At 47.4% G+C, this 23,827-nt stretch overlaps 1 protein-coding gene across 2 annotated transcripts; it reads left to right on the forward strand.

The window, feature by feature from the left end:
* Window positions 1-953: 953 nt before the first annotated feature.
* ece2b (endothelin converting enzyme 2b) lies at window positions 954-22,848 on the forward strand. 2 transcript variants are annotated; one of them, XM_030108244.1, is made up of 19 exons: window positions 954-986; window positions 5,175-5,261; window positions 7,732-7,867; window positions 8,248-8,463; window positions 9,113-9,237; window positions 9,435-9,581; window positions 10,101-10,166; window positions 10,292-10,480; window positions 12,553-12,695; window positions 12,769-12,883; window positions 13,901-14,011; window positions 14,093-14,191; window positions 14,620-14,697; window positions 15,135-15,238; window positions 15,466-15,576; window positions 16,232-16,299; window positions 16,461-16,651; window positions 16,785-16,880; window positions 20,488-20,664. In XM_030108244.1, exons 1-19 carry the CDS (start codon window positions 954-956, stop codon window positions 20,662-20,664), a joined length of 2,292 nt encoding a protein of 763 aa, XP_029964104.1. The 2 variants fall into 2 exon arrangements, with proteins under 2 accessions (XP_029964104.1, XP_029964103.1); XM_030108243.1 differs by having other exon boundaries at window positions 13,901-14,191; window positions 20,488-22,848.
* The last annotated feature ends 979 nt before the right edge of the window (window positions 22,849-23,827 follow it).

The following is a 23,827-nucleotide window of genomic DNA, read 5'->3' on the forward strand; positions in this document are numbered from 1 at the left end:
ATCTTCATGGACAGGGTGTGGAACTGCAGCCAGGGCCAGACCAGAACCTCCAGGTCCCAGTTCATGATGGATGGATGGAGGGAGGGAGGGAGGGATGGGTGAAGTATGGGTGGATGGATGGAAGCATGAATAAATAGATGATAGGTAGATGGATTATTGATGAATGGATGATGGATGGATGGATGAATAGATGATGGGTGGATAGATTATTGACTGATGATGGATGGATGAATGGATGGATAGATGATGGATCGATAGATTGTTGATTGATGATGAATGGATGAATAGATGATGAATGGATGAATGGATGAACTGATGATAGATGGAAGGATGATGGATGGATGAATAGATGATGGGTGGATGGATGGATGAATAGATGATGGGTAGATGGATGAATACATGATGGGTGGATGGATAATGGATGGATGGATGGATTAATAGATGAACAGGTGATAAAGGGTGGATGGATGGATGGATGGATGAAAAGATGGTGAGTGGATGGATGGATGATGAATGCATTAATGGATGAACAGATGATAGATGGATGGATGAATAGATTGTGAATGGTTGAATGATGGATGGATTAATGGATCAACAGATGATAGATGGATGGATGAAATGGGTGGATGGATGGATGGAGGAGCTGGAGGAGGTGACGTCGGGCCGCCATGATGACGTCAGTCTGCGTGCGTCTCGGGGTGTGTTTGTTTGTGAGAGGAAGAGGCCGGTTGGATGTTGGGCGGGGTCTGAGGAGACACGGAGAGGGAAGCGGAGAAAACAGAGAAAACCCCCGATCCTCCAGACCTGCAGCACGAGGCACACCGGAGGACACACACACGCGCACGCACACACGCACACAGTCCGGAGGACCGCGACAGACGCGCGCACACCGGGAGGATGGGCCGGCGGAGCGGCCGTCGGTAGCGCTCTGTTTTCGGGGACGGAGCTCCAGGATGAGCGTAGCGCTGCAGGACCTCCGGAACACCGTGAGTGCATACACACACGCGCGCGCGCTCCATGCACGCGCGCACTGCCACTGTCACGCGCTCCCGTGAGATGCTGATCGCCGCCTGTCAATCACTGCACGCGCGCGTGCGTTCGTGTGTTCTGGTCCGCTGACGTCATTGTCAATCGAACAGGTCGATGACGTGCGTCAGAAACGTGACGTGCACGCGCGGCAGAGTTAAAGTTGCGTTTTGTTTGCGTGTGAACAAACCAACGAAGAAGAAGGGAGGAACAGATGAGGGGAGGCTGAGCCTTCATCAGCTGATCAGTTCATCTTCATCACTTTAATCAGTTCATCCTTCATATTTATAACAGTTCATCTTCATCGCTGTAATGTCAGTTCATCCATGTTGATGGTTTTTGTTCCGTCTTGACAGTCCACCGCCTCCTCCTTCTTCCCAGCATGCTCAGGGCCGCTGGTTTGAGAGCTTCTGGGATTGAAGGACTTTGATTGGGTTCAGGTCTTTGACAGCTAAAGTTCCATTCTGTGTTCAGAGCCTGTCTGCATCACCATGGCAACCAGAATGAGCAGCTGATTGGCTCATTCTAATTAGTCGATGGTGTTTGAAGGAGACAGTTTCCTGATGAGCTTCCGTCTGCAGAGCAACCAGCACGGATCCCTGAGGAACGCCCAAACTCACAATCAATCTTTTAAAAACAGATGTGAGAAGTCCAAAAATGGGTGGATGGATGGATGGATGGATGGATGGATGTTAGATGGATAGATGGATGGGTGGATGACGGATGAGTTGTTCTGTGGATGAAATCAGGAGGAGGTGAAGAGGATCGAGACAGATTAATGACGTTTTCTGGTTCCAGACTCGTCTCAGATTGAGCTTGGAAGACTTGAGGACGGAGTTCAGTCTGTCATGTTGTAGATTCCATGATCTGACGGGTTCTGCTCAGGTTGGGACGGCCGTTCTCTTAGTTCAAGACTAGTTTCAGTTGTAGTCCCGGGACTGGCAGCCCAGGGTGAGTTGAGAGCCGGACCAGGTCTGGTCGGACCGGTCGGACCGGATTTTAACGGGTTGCTTCCTGGTGCGTCGTCACCGACCTGCAGACCGTGACTCAGGAAACAAAGCTCTGGGTGATTCTGAGTTATTAGAGTTGAAGTGGGGCAGTTCCTTCAGGACCAATTCTCCAGGAAACCCAGTAATGAGGAAATAAGACGGACACGGTTCACCGGGTTCACCGAGGAGCCCCCTGCTGGCCACACTCTGACATTACCGCACCGTTAGTACAGCTTGTCCATCATTCATCCCTTCATTGATCATGTGTTCATCCATGAATCCTCCATCATTCATCCATCCTCCATCCAGTCCCTCCTGTTGACCAGGGTTCAGCTGGATTTGCACTGTTGTGGTTCTAGTTCTGGTTCTGCTCATGTTGGTTTTTCTCTTCTGTCTGTTTTCTGTTTGAACAAACCTCAGAAGCTCAGGAGCTGAACCTGGTTTAGGACTGTTCCCAGTGTGTGTGTGTGTGTGTGTGTGTGTGTGGGGGGGGGGGGGGGGGGGGGGGGGGGGGCAGGGTTAGCAATTTCCTGACTGTGATTTCCTTTCTTAAGACGCCCTGTTTCCATCTCATTAACAAACTGACACACTGCGGATGCTGCTAAACTAACACTGCTAAGCTAGCACTGCTAAGCTAGCACTGCTAATGCTGCTATAGCTGCTGCTGCTAATGATGCTAATGCTTCACATAGTGCTGCTGAGGCGTGTTCCTGCTGCTGTTAGCCTGCTGCTGTCAGAAGACTTCTGCTGGTTCTGCTAACAGAACTTGTTATGCTAACGCTACTGTTCCTTCACTTCCTCCTGCTGCTCCGTGTCCAGATGCTAACAGCTCTGCTAACGCTACCGGACAGACAGAAACAGCTGGGAGCCGCAGTCCTGGTTCTCCAGCTGAGCTAAACCTGGTTCTGTAACTGAGCTAAACCTGGTTTTCTAACTAAGCTAAACCTGGTTCTCCAAGTTAAACCTGGTTCTTTAACTGAACTAAACCTGGTACTGTAACTAAGCTAAACGTGGTTCTACAAGCTAAATTTGGTTCTGTAACTGAGCTAAACCTGGTTCTGTAACTGAGCTAAACCTGGTTCTGTAGCTGAGCTAAACCTGGTTCTACAAGCTAAACCTGGTTCTCTAACTGAGTTAAACCTGGTTCTGTAACTGAGCTAAACCTGGTTCTGTAACTGAGTTAAACCCAGTTCTCTAACTGAGTTAAACCTGGTTCTGTAACTCAGTTAAACCTGGTTCTGTAACTGAGCTAAACTTGGTTCTACAAGCTAAACCTGGTTCTGTAACTGAGTTAAACCTGGTTCTGCAACTGAGCTAAACCTGGTTCTGTAACTGAGCTAAACCTGGTTCTCCAACAAAGCTAAACCTGGTTCTCTAACTAAGCTAAACCTGGTTCTCCAAGTTAAACCTGGTTCTTTAACTGAGCTAAACCTGGTTTTCTAACTAAGCTAAACCTGGTTCTCTAAGCTAAACCTGGTTCTCTAACTAAGCTAAACCTGGTTCTCTAAGCTAAACCTGGTTCTCTAACTAAGCTAAACCTGGTTCTCCAAGTTAAACCTGGTTCTTTAACTGAGCTAAACCTGGTTCTGAAACTGAGCTGAACCTGGTTCTCCTCATGCTCTGCGTCTGTGACGATGCGTTTAAGGGCCACTGGGAGGTTTAAGATTCGCCTGGCAGAGTTCAGGTTCACGTAAATCCTCGGAGACGCCGTCGTCACGTGTGCTGAAGTTATCAGAGCGGCCCGTTTCCATGGTAACCACACAAACAGCACCAGGAGCATCTCGGCCGGAGAATAGGATAAGGGGTGAAGGAGAACCGAGCAGAACCAAGACCAGAAGACAGAACGGAGGAACACAAACCGGGACGAAGAACCACAAAGGCACTTCAATGTTGTGTAGCGGAAGTGTGTATTTGAAGTTGTGTAGATGAAGTGTGTAGCTGTGTGTGAGTCTGCTGCTGATTTGATTCACAGCGTCTCTGGTTCAGTGGTTTACAGGACGGAGGCTGACAGGGGACAAAAGACACACACACACACACACACACACACACACACACACACACACACACACACACAGATGTTACATAAGCTGCAGTGAACTCTATTAGAGCTGAATGGAGATGATTCACATGCATTATCTAATTACACACACACACACACACACACACACATATACACACACACACACACACACAATGACATCACGTATTGCACACATACAACACACTCTCCTGTCTCCTAGCAACCAGCCTGCTGCTGCCCCCACCCTCTGTGTGCGTCATCAATTAAAGTGGAGACAGACCGTCAGGAAACAGGAGCACATCCTCACCCTGAACTCAGAACCGGGGTTCTCCCGGTCCCCCCTGCGGGTCCATCAGAACCTCCACCGGGGTTCTCCCGGTCCCCCCTGCGGGTCCATTCAGAACCTCCACCGGGGTTCTCCCGGTTCTTAACAGCTTGTAAACTGTTGTAAACAGTGTTTTGATCCAGATCTGAACCGTTCTAACATGACACCTCCTTCAGCCCGGAACACTAGCTGCTAATGAACCTAGCTAACCAAGCACAGCAGCAGCAGGGAAGTTCCCCCAGGAACCACCTGGGAACTGGGAACCAACAGAGAAATGTGAACCGAGCTGGGAAATGGGAACTTCCCGGTTCGTTCTTCTCTTCCTGCCGGTTCTCAGGATCCTGCTGCTCATAGCGATCCGGGCCTGTTCCTCTCTGCAGGGCGGAGCCTGGCTCTGTTTAGACTGCTGCAGCACAATGGGGGGGGGTGTAGGCAGTGGGAGGGGTGGAGCGGGGGGGGGGGGGGGGGGGGGGGGGGTATAAACAGGAAGGGCAGATTTATTTGGTCACAGTGAAGTACGTCGTTAGAAGTGTGAACCCAGCAGGATCCAGCAGCTCTTTATCAACACACAGGTCAACGGGTCACAGCGCGCACGCGCACACACACACACACACACACACACACACACACACACACACACACACACACACACACACAGATACATATACAGAGAAACACACATGTGCTCGCACCTGGTCTTGGATCATGTCTGTGCAGGTTTTCTTTTCTTGGTCTTGGTCCTGGTCCTGATCCTGGTCTGGTCCCAGTCCCGGTCCCGGTCCTGGTCTCAGCTGTGTCTGTGCTCTCTCTGCAGATGTCCAGCTACAAGCGAGCTACGTTGGAGGAGGACGACGTGTCGGACGCTCCGGTGGAGGCGGCTTCATCTCCTGACAGGGTGGAGGTCGGTCTCAGGCATTCGGGGGTCCAGGCAGATGGGGGGCTTTAGGGGGATCCTCTATGTGAGTCCAGGCAGATGGGGGGGCTTTAGGGGGGGGTCCTCTCTGTGGGTCCAGGCAGGCGGGGAGTTTGACCAGATTAAAACCTGGTCCCAGAGAGTCCGGAAGGCTTTCTGCACTCTGTTTCTGTTTCTCTCCACATTTGAAAGAGAGCGCCTGAAGCAGCTCCGCTTTGAGTCCGTTTGACTTGTGGACCGAACCGGTCCAAACTGGTTTTTACCGACCTGAACTCGTTCTGCCCTGTTTAAAGTGGATGAACCAGTTCAGATTAGTCAGAAACTAGTGCAAACTGCTAAAAGAAATCTGCCCAAATTTAAGCTGAAGTGTCTGACTGGTTTGAATTAGTTTCTGGCAAGTTTAGGCCAGTTTGTTACCAGTTTAAAGTAGTTTTAAATCATTCAGAGACTAGTTTTAGCTAGGTTCTTAAAGCTTTAAAATAGTTTTAAAGTAGTTTCTGATTGGTTCTGATATTCTTATCAGTTGAAAAGAGGCTTTAAATCTAGTTTTTGGCTGGTTAAAGCTAGTTTGTAGCTAATTTAATCCATCTTCTGACTGGTTGAAGCTGGATTAAACCAGCCAGAGGGTGGTTTAACCTAGAGTGTCTAACTGGTTGAATCTACTTTCTGGACTGGTTAAAATTATTTTCTGGCTAGTTAAAGCAAGTTTCTGACTGGTTTAATATAATTTCTGACTAGTTGAAGCCCGTTTTTAGCTGCTGTAATCCAGTGTCTGGCTGGTTAACATGAGGTTATGACTGGTTAAAACTTGTTTCTGACCAATTAAAGCTAATTTCTGGATGGTTAAAGCCAGTTTTTAGCTGGTGTGATCCAGAGTCTGGCTGTTTAAATCTAGTTTATGGTTGATTAAAGCTTATTTATGGCTGAGTAAAGCTAGTTTCTGGATGTTAAAGCTATTTTCTTGCCAATTAAAGCCAGTTTCTGGATGGTTAAAGCTAGTTTATGGCTGATTAAATCTAGTTTCTGAGTGGTTAAAACTAGTTTCTGGTCGATTGAAGTTAGTTTATGGCTGATTAAAAGTAGTTTTATGGATGGTTAAAGCTAGTTTCTGACTGGATTAATGTAGTTTCTGATTGGTTAAAGCCTGTTTTTAAGCTGGTGTAATCCAGCGTCTGTCTGGTTAACACTAGCTTCTGGTCGATTAAAGCTAGTTTATGGCTGATTAAAGCGGGTTTCTGACTGGTTAAATCTAGTTTATGGCTGATTAAAGCGAGTTTCTTACTGGTTAAAGCTAATTTATGGCTGATTAAAGCTAGTTTCTGACTGGTTAAAGCTAGTTTATGGACTGATTAAAGCTAGTTTCTGACTGGTTAAAGCGAGTTTATGAATGATTAAAGCGAGTTTCTGACTCTTTAAAACGAGTTTATGGCTGATTAAAGCTAGTTTCTGACTGGTTAAAGCCAGTTTATGGCTGATTAAAGCGAGTTTCTGACTATTTAAAGCGAGTTTATGGCTGATTAAAGCTAGTTTTTGACTGGTTAAAGCTAGTTCATGGCTTATTAAAGTGAGTTTCTGACTTGTTAAAGCGAGTTTATGGCTGATTAAAGCTGGTTTCTGACTGGTTAAAGCTAGTTTATGGCTGATTAAAGTGAGTTTCTGACTTGTTAAAGCGAGTTTATGGCTGATTAAAGCTGGTTTCTGACTGGTTAAAGCTGGTTTATGGCCGATTAAAGCGAGTTTCTGACTGGTTAAAGCGAGTTTATGGCTGATTAAAGCTAGTTTCTGACTGTTAAAGCGAGTTTCTGACTGGTAAAAGCGAGTTTATGGCTGATTAAAGCTGGTTTCTGACTGGTTAAAGCTAGTTTATGGCTGATTAAAGTGAGTTTCTGACTGGTTAAAGCGAGTTTATGGCTGATTAAATCTGGTTTCTGACTGGTTAAAGCTGGTTTATGGGCCGATTAAAGCAAGTTTCTGACTGGTCAAAGCTAGAGTATGGCTGATTAAAGCTAGTTTCTGACTGGTTAAAGCTAGTTCATGGCTGATTAAAGCGAGTTTCTGACTGGTTAAAGCAAGTTTATGGCTGATTAAAGCTGGTTTCTGACTGGTTAAAGCTAGTTTATGGCTGATTAAAGCAAGTTTCTGAATGGTTAAAGCAAGTTTATGGCTGATTAAAGCTGGTTTCTGACTGGTTAAAGCTAGAGTATGGCTGATTAAAGCTAGTTTCTGACTGGTTAAAGCTAATTCATGGCTGATTAAAGCGAGTTTCTGACTGGTTAAAGCGAGTTCATTTCTGATTAAAGCTAGTTTCTGACTGCTGGAAGTGAAGCTGGTTAAAGCTGATCAAGGCCTCTGATTTGAAGCCTGGTTTTTGGTGAAGATGGAGGTCAGCTGTGTGAAACACTTGCTGCTCCGGTCGTCTCGGACCGTCTTGAACCGGGCTGTGGTGACTGTGTCTCAGGTGGGCTTCAGGAAGGGGGGCGTGGACATCCTGGGCCGGAGGACTCAGCTGGAGGTGCTGCTGTCGGTGCTGCTGCTGGCCGCTCTGCTGGCCCTGCTGGCCTGCCTGGTGGTCCTGGGTCTGGGCTTCAGCTCAGGTAACCCCCCTCCTCCTCCTCCTCCTCCTCCTCCTCCTCCTCCTCCTACTCCTGTCCTTTCCTTCCCAAGCCTCCTCGCTCCCTCTCTTCCTGTCTCCACCTTTCCTCCTCAGCCTCCTCCTTTCCTCTTTCCTTCCTCCTACATGTCCTTCTCGACCTCCTCGGCGGTCTGGAAATACTGAAGTGTTCAGTTCCTTTTTCTCTTCTGTTGCTGAATCTTCATCAGAACAAAACAAAACCTTCCCAGACTACTGGAAAGCGTTTTTTTCTCACAACTAGGGAACAGAAATGAATGTATTCATCAGCGATGTGGAGTTTTTCCACTCAACTGCAGAGCATTTTTACACAGTGTTTTTTTTTTTTACCATGATGCTTTGCAGACAGTGGGCGGGGCCTGTGCCTGTCAGAGGCCTGCGTGACGGTGGCCAGTCAGATGGTGGAGGCCATGGACCGTGGCGCCGACCCGTGTCAGGACTTCTACCAGTTCGCCTGCGGAGGCTGGATGAGGAAGAACCCGCTGCCTGACGGCCGGTCCAGGTGGTCCACCTTCAACAGCATCTGGGAGCAGAACCAGGCTCTGCTCAAACACCTGCTGGGTACGACAGGGACAGGGTGGAGGACGGAGGGTGGAGGAAACAGGGTGGAGGACAGAGGGACAGGTGGAGAAGACATGACAGTTGGTGGACAGGTGGTGGTAATCCAGTGAACGGAGGTGGAGGTTCAGATGGAGCTGAAGCGATGGAGATGCTCAGCTAGATGTCCTGTAGACAGCATGGTCGTCATGGAGACAGTGTGGTTGTCTTGGAGATGGCGTGGTCATTATGGAGAGAGGGAAGTAGTCATTGAGACAGCGTAGACGCCATGGAGGCAGTGCGGTTTTCATGGAGACAGCTTGGTCGTCAGGGAGACAGCGTGGTCATCATGGAAACAGCGTGGTCATTATGAAGACAGCACGGTCGTCAAGGAGAGTGAAGTTGTCATGGAGACAGCTTGCTCGTCAGGGAGACAGTGAAGTTGTCATGGAGACAGTGTGGTCGTCATGGAGACAGAATGTCGTCGGGGAGACAGCGTGGTCATCATGGAGACAGCAGGGTCATCAGGGAGACAGTGTGGTTGTTATGGAGACAGTGTGGTTATCATGGAGACAGTGTGGTTGTCAAGGAGACAGGGTTGTCTTCATGGAGACAGCGTGGTCATCGTGGCGACAGCTCGGTCGTCATGGAGACGTGTTCTGTGTCCTCTCAGAGAATGGGACGTTCAACGGCAGCAGCGAGGCGGAGAGGAAGACACAGTCGTACTACCTGTCCTGCTTGAACACGCAGAGGATCGAGGAGCTTGGAGCGCAGCCACTCATTGACCTGATCGCCAAGGTAATGGCCACATTGCCTGTCGCCATGGCAACCATATCACAACAGCATGTTTAGCATGTAACAATAAAATCTGTAAACTTGAGTGAAAAGAAGAAAAAAACTGAAACAGGAAGGTCTCATCAGCATACAGTAGAAGGTTCTAGAACCTCCAGACAGTTCTGGGTCTGGGATTAAGGACTCTCTGAACCTGTGTGCAGATTGGAGGCTGGAACATGACGGGTCCCTGGGACAAGGAGAACTTCATGGAGGTCCTGAAGGTGGTCTCTGGTCCCTACAGAGCTCAGCCCTTCTTCAGCGTGAGCGTCAGCGCCGATCCCAAGAACTCCAACAGCAACGTCATCCAGGTACAGCAGAACCACACCAGAACCAAGAACAACAGGATGTTCTAACAACTAGACCATGAACCAAAACCAGAACCAACAACATGACTACAACCAAAACCAGAACCAACGTGACTACAACTAGACCCTGAACCAAAACAAGAACCAACTGAAGCTAACATGACTACAACTAGAACCTTAAGCAAAACCAGAACCAAGAAGATCAAGACTTAAAACTCAGAGCCCGACTTTTGATCAGCCTTTAGCTTCAGCAAGAACAAAGATTAAACAAAACCAGCACTTTGAGATCAGAACCAAAACAAAGATCATGACCATGTAACCACAAAACGTTCCTGAAACTCTGTGTGTAGAGCTTAAAGCTTTGTGTTTTCTTTGTGTTTCCTTTTTGAAGACCTTTGTTGGTCAGACCGTGGTTCTCCTGGTTCTGGTTTTCACACCATGGCTCTTCTAGTTCTGCTGCTGCTGGTTTTCTGCATCCTGATTGGTCCGTGTGTTTCTGAAGCTGTGTGTTGTGCTCTGTAGGTGGACCAATCAGGAATCTTCCTTCCGTCCAGAGATTATTACCTCAACAAGACAGCCAATGAGAAGGTGAGGGGGGCGGAGTTTGAGTCTTGGGTCCGAATACCTTCTGCTGGTTCCAGGTCCTGGTGACTCCATGATTAGCATTAGCTAGTGCTCCATTTTTAGCATTAGAGTAACTCCTCTGGTTCCAGGTCCTGGTGGCCTACCTGGACTACATGGTGGAGCTGGGCCTGCTGCTGGGCGGAGACAGGAGCTCCACGCAGCTGCAGATGCAGCAGATTCTGGAGTTCGAGACGATGCTGGCCAATATCACCGTTCCTCAGGACCAGCGGCGAGACGAGGAGAAGATTTACCACAAGGTGACCATCGCCGAGCTGCAGGTGAGACAAAAACAACCACTGATGTCTCAACGATTCACCGGTTGATTCAGAAGTAGCAGGACATCATCTGTTACTGTTTAACTAACCTCCAGTTTACTGGAGGCGGAGCTTTGTTCCTCTGAAATAACTCCTGACAGGAACTTCAAACATGAAATGGAGGGAGCATTAGCCTGTAGTGACAGGAGCTGTGATTAGCATTAGCATTAGCCTGTAGCGACAGGAGCTGTGATTAGCATTAGCATTAGCCTGTAGCGACAGGAGCTGTGATTAGCATTAGCATTAGCCTGTAGCAGCAGGAGCTGTGATTAGCATTAGCATTAGCCTTTGGCTGCAGGAGCTGTGATTAGCATTAGCATTAGCCTGTAGCGACAGGAGCTGTGATTAGCATTAGCATTAGCCTGTAGCCATAGCAGCAGCAGTGATTAGCAATAGACTGTGCCTTCAGGAGCTGTGATTAGCATTAGCCTGTCCTTACAGGAGCCGTGATTAGCATTAGCATGCTTAAAATGCAGTTAGCTTCCCTTGTTAAGAGCTAGCTTCAAGTTGGTAGTTTATCCAATGTCAGCGTTATAGTGGTTTGTGGTTCTAGTTCTGTCTGGTGTGTTTGTGGCTCTGCCTGTTCAGGATTCTGTGTGGTCCTGTTGTGGTTCTATCTGGTTCTGTAGTGGTGTCTTGTTCTGTCTGATGCTGCGGTTCTGTCCTGGTTCTATCAGGGTTCTTCGTGGTTCTAGTTCCGTGTGGTTCTGTCTGGTTTTGTTCTCTGTGACCCTGCGCTGGTTCTTGGTGATCCACAGTCGACGTGTACCCTGGCTCCTCCTCACTCTCTGTCCTTCAGGGCTGCGGATGCTTCAGGGGTCACCATGGCGACCGTTGCCATGGGCTGTTGCTATGTGGCTGCATCTCTGAGGGAGGTTAGATAACAGAGGATTACATAAAGGAGGAGGAGAACGAGCAGAACCTTTTGTTCCGTTGATTGTGGAGCCACATGTTCACTTTCAGCAGTCTCACCACTGAAGAGGTCAAAGTTCAGCGTGTCAGGAACCTTCAGGGTCATGTTAACCCCATAGAGAGGCTGACAGGCGAAGAGCAACACCGAAAACAAAAATCACTGCACGGAGTCAGGGACACTGCAGAAAACTCCCGTTAGTCACCACTCCTGAAACCACTGTCTTTGAGCACGCCGTTTAAAACCACTGTGGAAATCTAACCACTGTCTGTGAACACTTTTTAAAACCACTATCTGTGAACACTGTTTTAAACCGCTATCTGTGAACACTCCTTCTTAAGCCACTGTCTGTGAACACTCTGGACCTTCGGTCTCTGCTCGAACCTTGCATGAGTGTATGAGTGTGCACAGACAGTGGAGATTAGCTCTTCATCCCAGTGTTTCCCCCCCGGGTGCTGCAGTTGTTCCCACACTCAGGATTAATTTGGACAGACCTGCTGAAGGTCTGTCCACCCACACACACACACACACACACACACACACACACACACACACACACTCACACACACTGTGTTTATGACTCTGTTATGAACGAAAACAAAAGGGCAGCCGCTGCTCTCTGATTGGTCAATGGAACACCGAAGCAGCCAATCAGCTACTGGCATTGGTTACTATGGTGACACCAGAGGAGGCAGACTGAGACTAAATAAAGATGAAGACGATGAGGATGATGAAGATGGGATAGGATCAATAAGAAATTTATGAATCTGATTCTGTTTTCAGTTGTGATTAATGCTTCAGTTAGTTAGTTGGTTGGTTAGTTAGTTAGTTAGTTAGTTAGTTCGTTAGTCAGTTGGTTAGTCGGTTAGTTGGTTATTCGCCTGCAGTATCACCAGCAGAGGGCGTGCTCGCGTTGCCGGGCTGCTGGGTTGAAGTTCTCTGCAGAGCAGTTGGAGAACATGACATTCACTGAGTTTGTCGTGAGACGTGTGCAGAGGTTTCTTTCCTCTGTGGAAGTTTTTCACGTCGCCCTGTCGTCATGGCGACATGTCACCGAGCTCCTCCTGGCCGCCGTGTTTCCGTGAACATGTTCCCGTCGCTCATGCAGACGTGTGTTCGGTTCCAGCTGCTGGCTCCAGCCGTGGACTGGCTGGACTTCCTGACGTCGTCCCTGTCCCCTCTGGACCTGAACGACACCGAGCCGGTGGTTCTGTACGCCAGAGAGTACCTGCAGCAGGTGTCCGAGCTCATCAACAAGACCGACCGCAGGTCAGTGAACGCGCTGTGTGTAGCAGAGTGTGTAGCAGAGTGTGTAACAGCTTGTGTGTCCATGTTTGCACAGTTTGCTCAATAACTACATGATGTGGACGCTGGTGCAGAAGAGCGTGGCCAGTCTGGACCAACGCTTCGAGAACGCTCAGGACAAACTGCTGGAGAGTCTCTACGGAACCAAGAAGGTACCTCGAGTCCTGTTAGGACTACTACAGTAGTATAACTACTGTTACTATTACAACTACTACTTTATTACTACTGTTGTTCCTACTATACTGCCGTCACAACACTACTGGTACCAGTGCTCTCCTATGACTGCTGCTTCTTTACTATCAATCTAAACTATTACTAACTAGTCCTGTCTGGTTCTTACGGGTTCTGTCAGGTGATGTCTGTTTCTGTCTGATGATGTTGGGTTCTGTCTGGTTCTTTCTGGTTGTGTCTGGTCTTGACTGGTTCTGATGATGTCTGACTGGTTCTGACAGATTCTTTGTGGTTTTGTTCGACCCTGAAGGATTCCGACTTATGTTTTTGGATTCTTTCTGGTCCTGTTTGGTTCTGACTGGTTCTGATTGGCTGTGTCTGCTCTTGGCTGGTTCTGACAGATTCTCTGTGGTCCCGTTTGGTCTCGACTGGTTCTGATGGTGTATGTCTGGTTCTGTTTGGTACTGTCCCGACTGGTTCTGACAGATTCTCTGTGGTCCCGTTTGGTCCCGACTGGTTCTGATGGAATCTGTTTGGCTCTGTTTGATTCTGTCTGGTTCTGTCTGGCTCCTGTCCGGTCTTGTTTAGCTTTGGCGGGTTCTGACTGGTTGTGTTTGGGTTTGGGTGGTTCTGACAGATCCTGTCAGCTCCTGACTGCTTGTCATGGAGTTTGTCTGGTTCTGTCTGGATCTCCCTGCTTCTGTCTGGTCTGGTTTGGTTCCGGTGGGTTCTTGCTGGCCCTGAATGGACCTGTTTCTGATGAGTTCTAGCAGGTTCTATGTGGTGCTGTTTGGTCCGCTCCAGTTCTGCCTAGATCTCGTTGGTTCTGGTCCTGCTTGGTGCTGTCTGTTTCTGAAAGGTTCTAGCTGGTTCAGAATGTCTCGTTCTGACCGATCCTGACTGGTCCTGTCTGGTTCTGCCTATGACCGCTTCTCTCCGGTTCTGTCTGATTGTGCTTCTGTCCGGTTCTCTCCGGTTCTGGTTCTGTGTGGTTCCAGTCCTGCACCCCGCGCTGGCAGACCTGTATCGGCTACACAGACGACACGCTGGGCTTCGCTCTCGGAGCGCTCTTCGTCAAGGCGACCTTCGACAAACACAGCAAAGAGATCGTGAGTTCCCTCCTGCGGAGAACCGATCCGGACCCTCTGGTTCTGGAGTTTGGACCGTCTGCTCTCCCCTCTTGTCTTCAGGCCGAGGAGATGATCAACGAGATCCGCTCGGCTTTCAAAGACTCCCTGGAGCGGCTCAGCTGGATGGACGTCCACACGAGACAGGCGGCCAAGGACAAGGTGCTCCCCGCCGATGCCACCGTGTCCTACAGTCAGTGAACGCATCTCCACTCCACGGTCACCAGTGGTCCAAAACCAGTGATCCAGTTTAAGTTCTAAAACCAGGGGTCCAGGCCATGGTCCAGATGAGGGTCCAGACCAGGGTCCAGACCAGGGTCCAAAACCAGTGATCTATACAAGAGTTCTGGTTCTGAATGAGAACATATTTTTAGTGAAAGGATGAAAAGTCTGAGATATTTCATTCATGGTGTTTTCAGAACGTAAACATGAAAAACGGTTCTTTCAGTGAAGTTCTGAGTGTTTTCCTCACTTTCTCATTGTTCTCTTGAAACAAGCCTCTGATTTGGAAGGTTCCGCTGCGTCGGTGTTGAACTTGTTGTTATTCATGTTCCGGGTATCAGGAAATCGCTGTGGGTTTCTGTCCTCAGGCAGACGCCATCTATGACATGATCGGGTTCCCAGAATTCATCCTGGACTCCAAAGAGCTGGACGACGTTTACGACGGGGTGAGTGAGTCCGGGTTCCTCACAGAACCCCATAACCTTCAGGACTCTGCTGGATGTCTCATACAACGGTTCTCCTCACACCTCTTAAAATATCTGATCAGACACACACACACACACACACACACACACACACACACACACATACATACACACACACACAGTGCACATGAATTCAGTGATGAAGACGATGAGGAGGACACACTGTCATGTTTATCTGACACTTTAAACAGCAATCAAACCAGCAGCCGGCTCATATTATTCAAGCCGTTCTTTCTGTTCACACATTTGTGTGTGTGTGTGTGTGTGTGTGTGTGTGTGTGTGTGTGTGTCTCTCTCTCTCTCTCTCTTTTTCTCTCTCTCTCTGTGTGTGTGTGTCTGTGCGTGCCCCTGCTGCCCCCTGGTGGTCTTCTGGCTCACTGCTCTGCTTCCTGTTTCAGTACGACGTCTCAGACGACAGCTTCTTCCAGAACATGCTGAACTTCTATAACTTCTCGGCGCGAGTGATGGCCGACCAGCTGAGGAAGACGCCCAACAAAGACCAGTACAGGACACACACACACACACACACACACACACACACACACACACACACACACACACACGCAGATGTTCTCCAGATGTGAGCGGAGTACAGAGTCTCAGGATCAGTTCATTTTAAAATGTGCTGCAGAGGAAGAAATGTTTGGTGCCGGTTTATCTGCAGAGGAGACACTTAGTGAGTAACACACCTGGAATTTATTATTAACCCCCCCCCTCCTCCCCCTCCAGGTGGAGCATGACTCCCCCTACAGTTAACGCCTACTACATCCCCACCAAGAACGGCATCGTGGTCCCAGCAGGAATCCTGCAGGCTCCTTTCTACGCCCACGACCACCCCAAGTCTGTATTCCTGTCTCTCTGTCTCTGTCTATCTCTGTCTGTCTCTGTCTGTCTCTCTTACCCCTTTCCCACTGGCCAAAAACCCGTTTAAACCCGCTAACACTGGCTCCTCATGGCGGTGGGAAAGGGTTTAAACGGCAATTCGACCCAGGTTTTAATCGGCTCGCCTCCAATCAGCTTCAGTGGGAAGGCAGACCCGGGTCACTTTCAGTGATGACGTCGACGCAGCGTGGCTACGTTAGCGTGGCTACGTTAGCGTGGCTACGTTAGCGTGGCTACGTTAGCGCGCTTGTTGTTGTTTCTGGACACAGCGTGAGATTTCCTTCAAGATGACCCAGCATTGGCAAGATAGCGAGACCAGAGAGCTTCCCCTGATCCGTGGGGAAGAGGAGATTTGTCCACAGGACTGAGCTCTAGTCCACTGTTTACTTTCGCTTTGCTCCGTTGCGCTGATGATGTCATCAACGTGGGACACCATCAGCATGGGAAAACGCAGTGACGCAGCTCACCAGCAGGCAGTCAGATCCGGGTCTGCAGGCGGAGGGAAAGGAGCCGGTTGTTAGCGGGTCGACCTGCTAATTTCAGTGGGAAAGGGGTATCTGTCCCTGTCTGTCTCTGTCCTTCGGTCTCACCCTCGTCCTCTTTCTGTCTTCAGGGCTTTGAACTTTGGAGGAATCGGAGTGGTGATGGGTCATGAACTGACTCACGCCTTCGATGATCAAGGTCAGTGTTCCGATCTGTCCCGACGTTCCGTCTCCACGGCAACACTCCACTGCCTCCGTGTTGGCCTTCACGTGGAGCCGCGGTGTTTTTGGACCCGTCCTCTGTTGGATGGGACTGTTCAACGTGTGTGAACCACAGCGTGTCCTCCGCTACCCCGCCAGGTCGGGAGTACGACAAGGAGGGGAACCTGCGGCCGTGGTGGCAGAACTCGTCGGTGGAGGCGTTCCGCCAGCGCACCGAGTGCATGGTGGACCAGTACGGCCGCTACACCGTCAACGGCGAGCACGTCAACGGGAAGCAGACGCTGGGGGAGAACATCGCCGACAATGGCGGGCTGAAGGCGGCGTACCACGTGAGTCCCGGCGGACACTGTCCGGCCGGTGGATGACCGGCGGTGGACAGCTGGGCACCGTCCACCGTCCACCGCTGTCTGTCCGCCGCCGATCGCTGATCTCACGGCTGACTGCGGGTTTTCTCTGCTGCAGGCCTACAAGTCATGGATCCAGAAGAACGGCGAAGAGAAGAAGCTCCCCGCCGTCAACCTGACCAACGACCAGCTCTTCTTCGTGGGATTTGCGCAGGTGAGCGCCGAGCGGCCTGGGTTCTCATCAGAAAACGCCAGAGAACTAGGGGTGGGCGGTATAAACGGTATAAACCGTATGTGATATAAATTTGGCCCACGCTAGGGATTTTGGTCATACCGCCCAACTGCGATAGCACATTACGTCCTCTAGGTGGCAGTAATGCAACTTTTTAGATGCCTGGTTTCCCAAAGAAAAAGTACACAACAACAGCGGTGGCGGCGAGCGGAGAACAGACAGAGGAAGAGCTCCTGAAAAAGATTGGTGCAACATCTATAACAGCGATCTGTAACTGGCGGCCCGCTGGCCGAACATTAATATCTGGCCCGCCAGATGATTTTGAGAATCTGAGGCAGCTGCTTCACGGAGGCAGTAACACCGTCCATTAACCTGTGAGTATCCAGCTCCTCCCAAACCTCCTTCATTACCTGTGAAACACCTGGAACCCTCTGATTCAGTGAACAACCTGAGCCGTGCAGCTCCTGCTGCCTTCAGGGACACTTTGTAAAAGTAGCCTGCTGCTAGACGCTACCGGTGCCTCAGTCAGCTGTTAGCTTAGCTGTTAGCCACCGACGAACAGGGATCAGTCAAAAAAAATTGGCCCAACGCCAAATCAAGTTGCCGGCCCCTGATCTATAATCTGGACATGGTTTGGATTCAAAGTAACTTTACTTTTTTTTTTCCACCAATGTCTTTTTATTAACATTTTCCCAAAAACAAAAACATACAAATAACAGCAAATGTGTCAAAAAGCAAGCAATACAAAGAAAAAGGTAAATAAATAAAACTGCACACTCAATATCCTTACAAGAATACATCATTTCTTGATAAAGTCAATTAAAGGCTCCCACAATTCTTCAAATTCTTGTGCTTTACCCCTTATTATGTAGGTTAATTTTCTAAAGTAACACACAGTGACAGCTCTTTTAACCAGGACTGCTGAGGACATTTCAGTCTCTTTCCAAGATAAAGCAATCATCCTTCTGGCCTGTAAGAGTCCAAAATTAATCAAAATCTTCTGTTTGGTAGAAGCAAGAAAATTTTCTGGGTAAATTCCAAGAATACAAAGTTTTGCCACACAAGGTATTTGTATTTTAGTGATATTACTTTAAGTGTGAACAACCATTTTCCAAAAATGACATTTGTTGTCTTCCATGCCCATGTTTCATCATAATATCCTCCAGACAGGATAGCAGCGGCTCACAGAGAGCGTCATAATGTTTTGATGAAATAAAATGTTTCAGTTGTAAATATTTGAAAAAGTGTTTGTGGGAAATTGAATATTTCTGAACAAGTTCATTAAAGTTAATAAGGTTCCCTGATCATATAAATTTGCAGTTTTTTCCACACCTTTTTCAGCCCAAACCTTAAAGCCGCTATCTGCCCTGCCCGGAGTGAACAGTGCATTACCCCATTTAGGAGAGGACTGCGAAATAGAAGGTGTATCACCAATATGTTTATGAGCTTTGTACCATATATCGAAAGTGTTTTTAACGGAAGGATTTGTTGTTTGTCTTTTTAAAGTCTCAGGTTCTGAAAAATATAAATATGATCTTAATGAGAGTTTAGATATTGTTTGCTCAATAGACACTCAAGCAGGAGGAGATTGCGTGGAAAAGTAAAACATGGCACAGCGAAGCTGAGCAGCCCAATAATACCACTGTAAATTCGGCATTTGTAAACCACCCCTATCATATGGAAGATATAGTAATTTAAATCTAAGTCGAGGTTTTCTGTTATTCCAAATAAATCTACAGAGAATGACATTAACATCATTAAATTTTTTTTGGCAGTGGAAGTGGAGGTGATTGAAACAGGTGTAAACATTTTGGCAGTATAACCATCTTAATTAGATTGATTCGACCTATCATTGTCGCATTAAAAAATGGTGATCTTACGACTGGATTAATTCTTTCCTCTTTGTTCAGAAAAAGTATGGAGGATTTTGTATCATTAATGCTATATCCTGAAAACTGACCAAATTTACGAATTAACTGCAGTACTGTTGGAATAGTGGTTGATAATTTGGATAAAAATAGTATCACATCATCTGCGTATAATGATATTCTATGTTCTTGGTCTCCGATAGTTATTCCTGAAAAACTGGTTTCATTTCTAATGGAAATGCCTCGTGGTTCAATGGCCAAAATAAACAGCAGCGGAGACAGTGGACAGCCTTGACGGGTTGATCTTTCCAGTGTTATTTTTTCTCAATAAGTTATTATTAGTCATTACACAGGCCACAGGACAAGCATAAAGCAACTGCATCCATTTTAGAAATTTTCCCCCAAGTCCATATCTTGGCAATGCATTAAACAAATAAGGCCACTCAATTCTATCAAATGCTTGCCGTGCATCTGAAGACAACAATGCTGTATCTCTGGCATTATTATTACAATGAATGATGTTTAGGACGCGTCTAATATTATGAAATCCTTGGCAAGTCTTTACAAATCAATTCTGATCATTATGCACTAAAGAAGGGATATGTGGATCTAATCTTTTAATGAGGACTTTGCACAATATTTTTGTGTCTACTCCCAAGAGACTTATTGGTCGATACGATGCACATTCAGCTGGTGTTTTACCGGGTTTTAAGATAAGAGTTATTGTAGCAAGTCTCACGGTTGGAGGTAAGATACCATTGTCAAATGACTCATTGAACATATTCAAGAGTGGCAATAATAACTTTTTCTGAAAGGTTTTATAAAATTCTATGGGCAAGCCATCGGGGCCTGGGATCTTTCCTGAATTAAGATTTTTTTCATAGCTTGTGATAACTCTTGTTCAGTTATATCATTATCCAGATCCCTCTTGACCTCCTCTGAGTACCTGGAATTGAAGGTGGTCCAAAAAGGCATTCCGGTCTATGGAATTGGGGGTAATTTCTGATCCATACAAAGACTGATAAAACTCTTTGAATGCATCATTGATATTTTGCGGATCATTTGGAATCATCCCTGATTGTGTGATTATACTATTAATAGCTCTTTCAGATTTAATTTTTTTAATTCTCCATGCCAACAATTTACCGGCCTTCTCCCCCGATCATAAAAAGCCTGCTTCAGCCATAATAAACTTTCTGCTGCATGATCACTTATTAATTTATTGTATTCCGCTCTCAGAATAAATAATTGTTTTTGTTTACAAGGATCGTCATTTTTATTTATGTCGATTTCTAGAGATTTTGTTTCTCTAATTCAATAATTTCATATTTTTGTCTCTTGCTTCGAGTGCTTATAAAGCTGATAATTTCCCCTCTGACGTATGCCTTGAATGCTTCCCATCTGACTGACGCATTAGTTTGATCAGTGTTAATCTCAAAGTAAACATCAATCTTATTTCCAATATAAAGTGACCAAAGTAACTTGACTTATGTTATTTAATAGTTTAAAAACTACTTCCTGCTTCCATGCTTTCACTATGTGCTATGGTAACCATTAAGAAACGGTTATGCTGTAATTTCTATATCAAATTATACCGTGATATAAATTTTAGGCCATATCGCCCACCCCTACAGAGAACAGTTCTGCAGATGTGTGTCAGGCTTCGCGGCTCCTTCTGCTTCCAGAGGCGTCAGACCCTCATCCTGCTCTTTACTCCCCAGGTGTGGTGCTCGGTTCGAACCCCGGAGAGCGCCCACGAGGGGCTGGTGACTGACCCCCACAGCCCGCCGCGCTACCGCGTCATCGGCACGCTGGCCAACTCGCCGGACTTCAGCCGCCACTTCGGCTGCCCCGAGGGGACGCCCATGAACACTGGGAGGCGCTGCGAGGTCTGGTAGACCCGCCCAGGAGGAGGGGGCGGGGCCAGGGCCGGGGGCGGGGCTAGTGAGGCTAACACAGCTCGTTAGTGTCTTAATTAGCAGGAGTTCAGTTAATCTGTTAAATAGTGACAGTGGGACTTCCTTCACGTCGTCATGGAGACGGTGGGACTCTCTTCACGTCGTCATGGGGACGGTGGGACTCCCGTCCCGTGAAGACTGAGGATGATGAAGGCGATGAAGCTGAGCGGGATGCTGTTGTAGATTTCTGCTTTATTATGATAACCATCACAATTAATATTATTATCGGTGTGTGTGTGTGTGTGTGTGTGTGTGTGTGTGTGTGTGTGTGTGTGTGTGTGTTCTTTCTCTGATGACATCACTGTGATGACCTCATATGGAACTGAAAATGCTAGCTGTGCTCTGATTGGCCATAAGGATTTGGGTTCATGTTTGCGGTTTTAAAACATTATTTGAATGTGATCTACTGTTTTACATAACATTTTAATTTACATAAATTTTCAATTTAGAATCTGAAAAATTCTCCTAAATATCCTAGAAATTCATTTTAATTTTTTTTTCTTGCTCTTTCAGAATAACTGAAAAGTGATGGTTACTGTACAATTTTTTGATAAAGTTAAAATTTGAGTCGGTACAAAGAAAACCTCATGTTGCCTGTAAAAACTAAACAAACTGCTCGTTTCCAGATTCCAGATTCAACAATCTTAAAAAGTAAGATTTTCAGCTGTTTAAAAACAAGCGTAGATTTTAACTGAATTCAGCTCCCAGTGCGAGGCGTTCAGGAGCCGGGAAAACTGTAGGAATTTCAAGATCTAAAAAACTGGCATGAGGCGTTTAGGAGCTGGGCAAACTGTAGGATTTGAACCTGCAGGATCAAGGATGTGTGTGAGGCGTTCAGGAGCTAAGTCGACTGTGGGGATTTCAGGGACTTTAGTTAATGAGGCGTTCAGGAACTTAAAGGAGCACGAGCAAGTCACAGCATCTGATTTTATGTGTCGACCATGAACATCTCATCAGTTCAGGAAAATCCGAACGTTTCCTGTTTTCTGACTGCGTCGCTGAGCCGACGAACGTTTGCAGGTTATTCAATCGTTCAACTCCATTACCCAGAATTCCAGTGTTCCTACTCAGTGCAGATGCTCGACTCACTGTAACTTCATCATCTTCATCATCCTCCTCATTGTCTTCATCACTTAAGGACATCCTGAATTCATGTGCACTGTGTGTGTGTGTGTGTGTGTGTGTGTGTGTGTGTGTGTGTGTGTGTGTGTGTGTGTGTGTGTGTGTGTGTGTGTGTGTAATCCCGTGCAGCTTCTGTGTGTCCCTACTTGTTCAGCACATGAAGAAGCTGCTTCCTGCCAAAGATGTGTGTGTGTGTGTGTGTGTGTGTGTGTGTGTGTGTGTGTGTGTGTGTGTGTGAACTATAGCTGCTGATTTAAGGGTGTGTGTTGTGTGGGGTTTCTGTTTATGTAGTCCTTGAATGCATCGCACCCACATAAACAGTGTGAGGACCCATGGACAGGCCGTGTGTGTGTGTGTGTGTGTGTGTGTGTGTGTGTGTGTGTGTGTGTGTGTGTGTGTGTGTGTGTGTGTGTGTGTGTGTGTGTGTGTGTGTGTGTTTAGTCCACACAGGGACAACGTGTCTCGTGCCAACAGCCCTCCACATGCTCAGTCCAGTGTTGACTCTGGGTAACATTTGTCCGTGACCGTCTGTCCGGGGGACGCGCGTTACTTTCAGGACATGTGAGGACAGTTTAGGTTGTCCCAGTTATTTCAAGGGTCATTAAATGCATCATCCACCTTCGGAATCTGTACATGTATTACTGTACCTGTGTTTCATTCCTTGTGGGACTGAAGTTAATTTAAAGACATGTCGCATGTGGCAGGTGTCCTTGAACGCATCGTCTCCATGTAAAAGCATCAGTAAATGTTGTGTGTGTAAATCTCTGTGTGGACTGTAAACGGGACATGTGGGGGGTGTCCGCCTTCTGAAGTTTACTCTGAAGGTCTTTGAATGCATCATGTGAGGACTGGTGAAGACAGGGACGTGGACATTCAGGTCAGGGACTGTTTCTGTCTTTCATACTTTGTGAGACATGTTGCATAGATTCCGTCCAAGTGTCTTTGAATGCATCATCTCCATGTGAAAGCTCTTGAATACATAAAGACAAATATGTGAGAGTGTGTGTGTGTGTGTGTGTGTTTTTCTGCGTGAACGTCAAGACGTGGGGAAGTTCTGTCCGTCCAACACAAAGGAGAGAGTCAATGCCATCCAAATCACAACCCGTTTCCACGGCAACGTCTCGTTTTGCCGCTCTCGTTTCAGAAAGGTTTCCTGTTCACACGGCTCTATGAAGACGGTGTGTTTCCATGGCGACGGCAGATGGCACTGATTAGCATGTAGCAGCATTTCTGACTTTTCCAAGGTCATGATTGGAAGTAAAAAATTAAAACAGCAAACAGCAAAGTTCACAAGATCTTTTCACCATTTTAATGTTTTAAGTTTTTAACCAGAAGTTTACTGAACTGATTTTATTGATTAGTTTGTTTTTTGCAGGAAGCCTTTATATTTCCCATTGACCCTGAAAGCAACACTATGCTTAAACCCAGACAGCTTGTGCTTGTGGTTCTGTGGTGTGTAAAGGCCCCGGTCTTGCTGGTTCTGGTTCTGGTTCTGGTTCTGGTTCTGTCTCCATCTCCTCTCCTGCTCCCTCGCCCACTTTTGTTTAACCTCCACTGGCTCACATGAGTCTCTATGCAGATTTATACTGTGGAGCTGGTCTGCGCCAGACCAGGACCAGGTCCAGGAGAGAGTCTGCTCCAGACCAGGACCAGGTCCAGGAGAGAGTCTGCTCCAGACCAGGACCAGGTCCAGGAGAGAGTCTGCGCCAGACCAGGACCAGGTCCAAGAGAGAGTCTGCTCCAGACCAGGACCAGGTCCAGGAGAGAGTCTGCTCCAGACCAGGACCAGGTCCAGGAGAGAGTCTGCTCCAGACCAGGACCAGGTCCAGGATTTATTGGATCTAGTCCCTGTTTTCAGTCAGAAGTCCCACAGACTGAATCCAGTGTTTCTTCTGCTTCAGCTCAGTCTCAGGGTTCTTAGTCTGCTGACCCGAGTCCAGGAACTCGTACTGATCTCTGTGTTCATGTCTTAATCGACGCT

The sequence above is a fragment of the Salarias fasciatus genome, chromosome 14, assembly GCF_902148845.1.
Source record: "Salarias fasciatus chromosome 14, fSalaFa1.1, whole genome shotgun sequence".
NCBI classification, from domain to species: Eukaryota; Metazoa; Chordata; class Actinopteri; order Blenniiformes; family Blenniidae; genus Salarias; species Salarias fasciatus.

What these genes read in the sequence shown, in the direction of transcription:
- ece2b (XM_030108243.1), top strand. Translation starts at nt 954, where the DNA reads ATGAGCGTAGCGCTGCAGGACCTCCGGAACACC. An exon ending in AAGACGCCCAACAAAGACCA is followed by an intron (nt 15,239 to 15,465) that starts GTACAGGACACA and finishes CTCCCCCTCCAG; the next exon opens with GTGGAGCATGACTCCCCCTA. An exon ending in TCTTCGTGGGATTTGCGCAG is followed by an intron (nt 16,881 to 20,487) that starts GTGAGCGCCGAG and finishes TTTACTCCCCAG; the next exon opens with GTGTGGTGCTCGGTTCGAAC.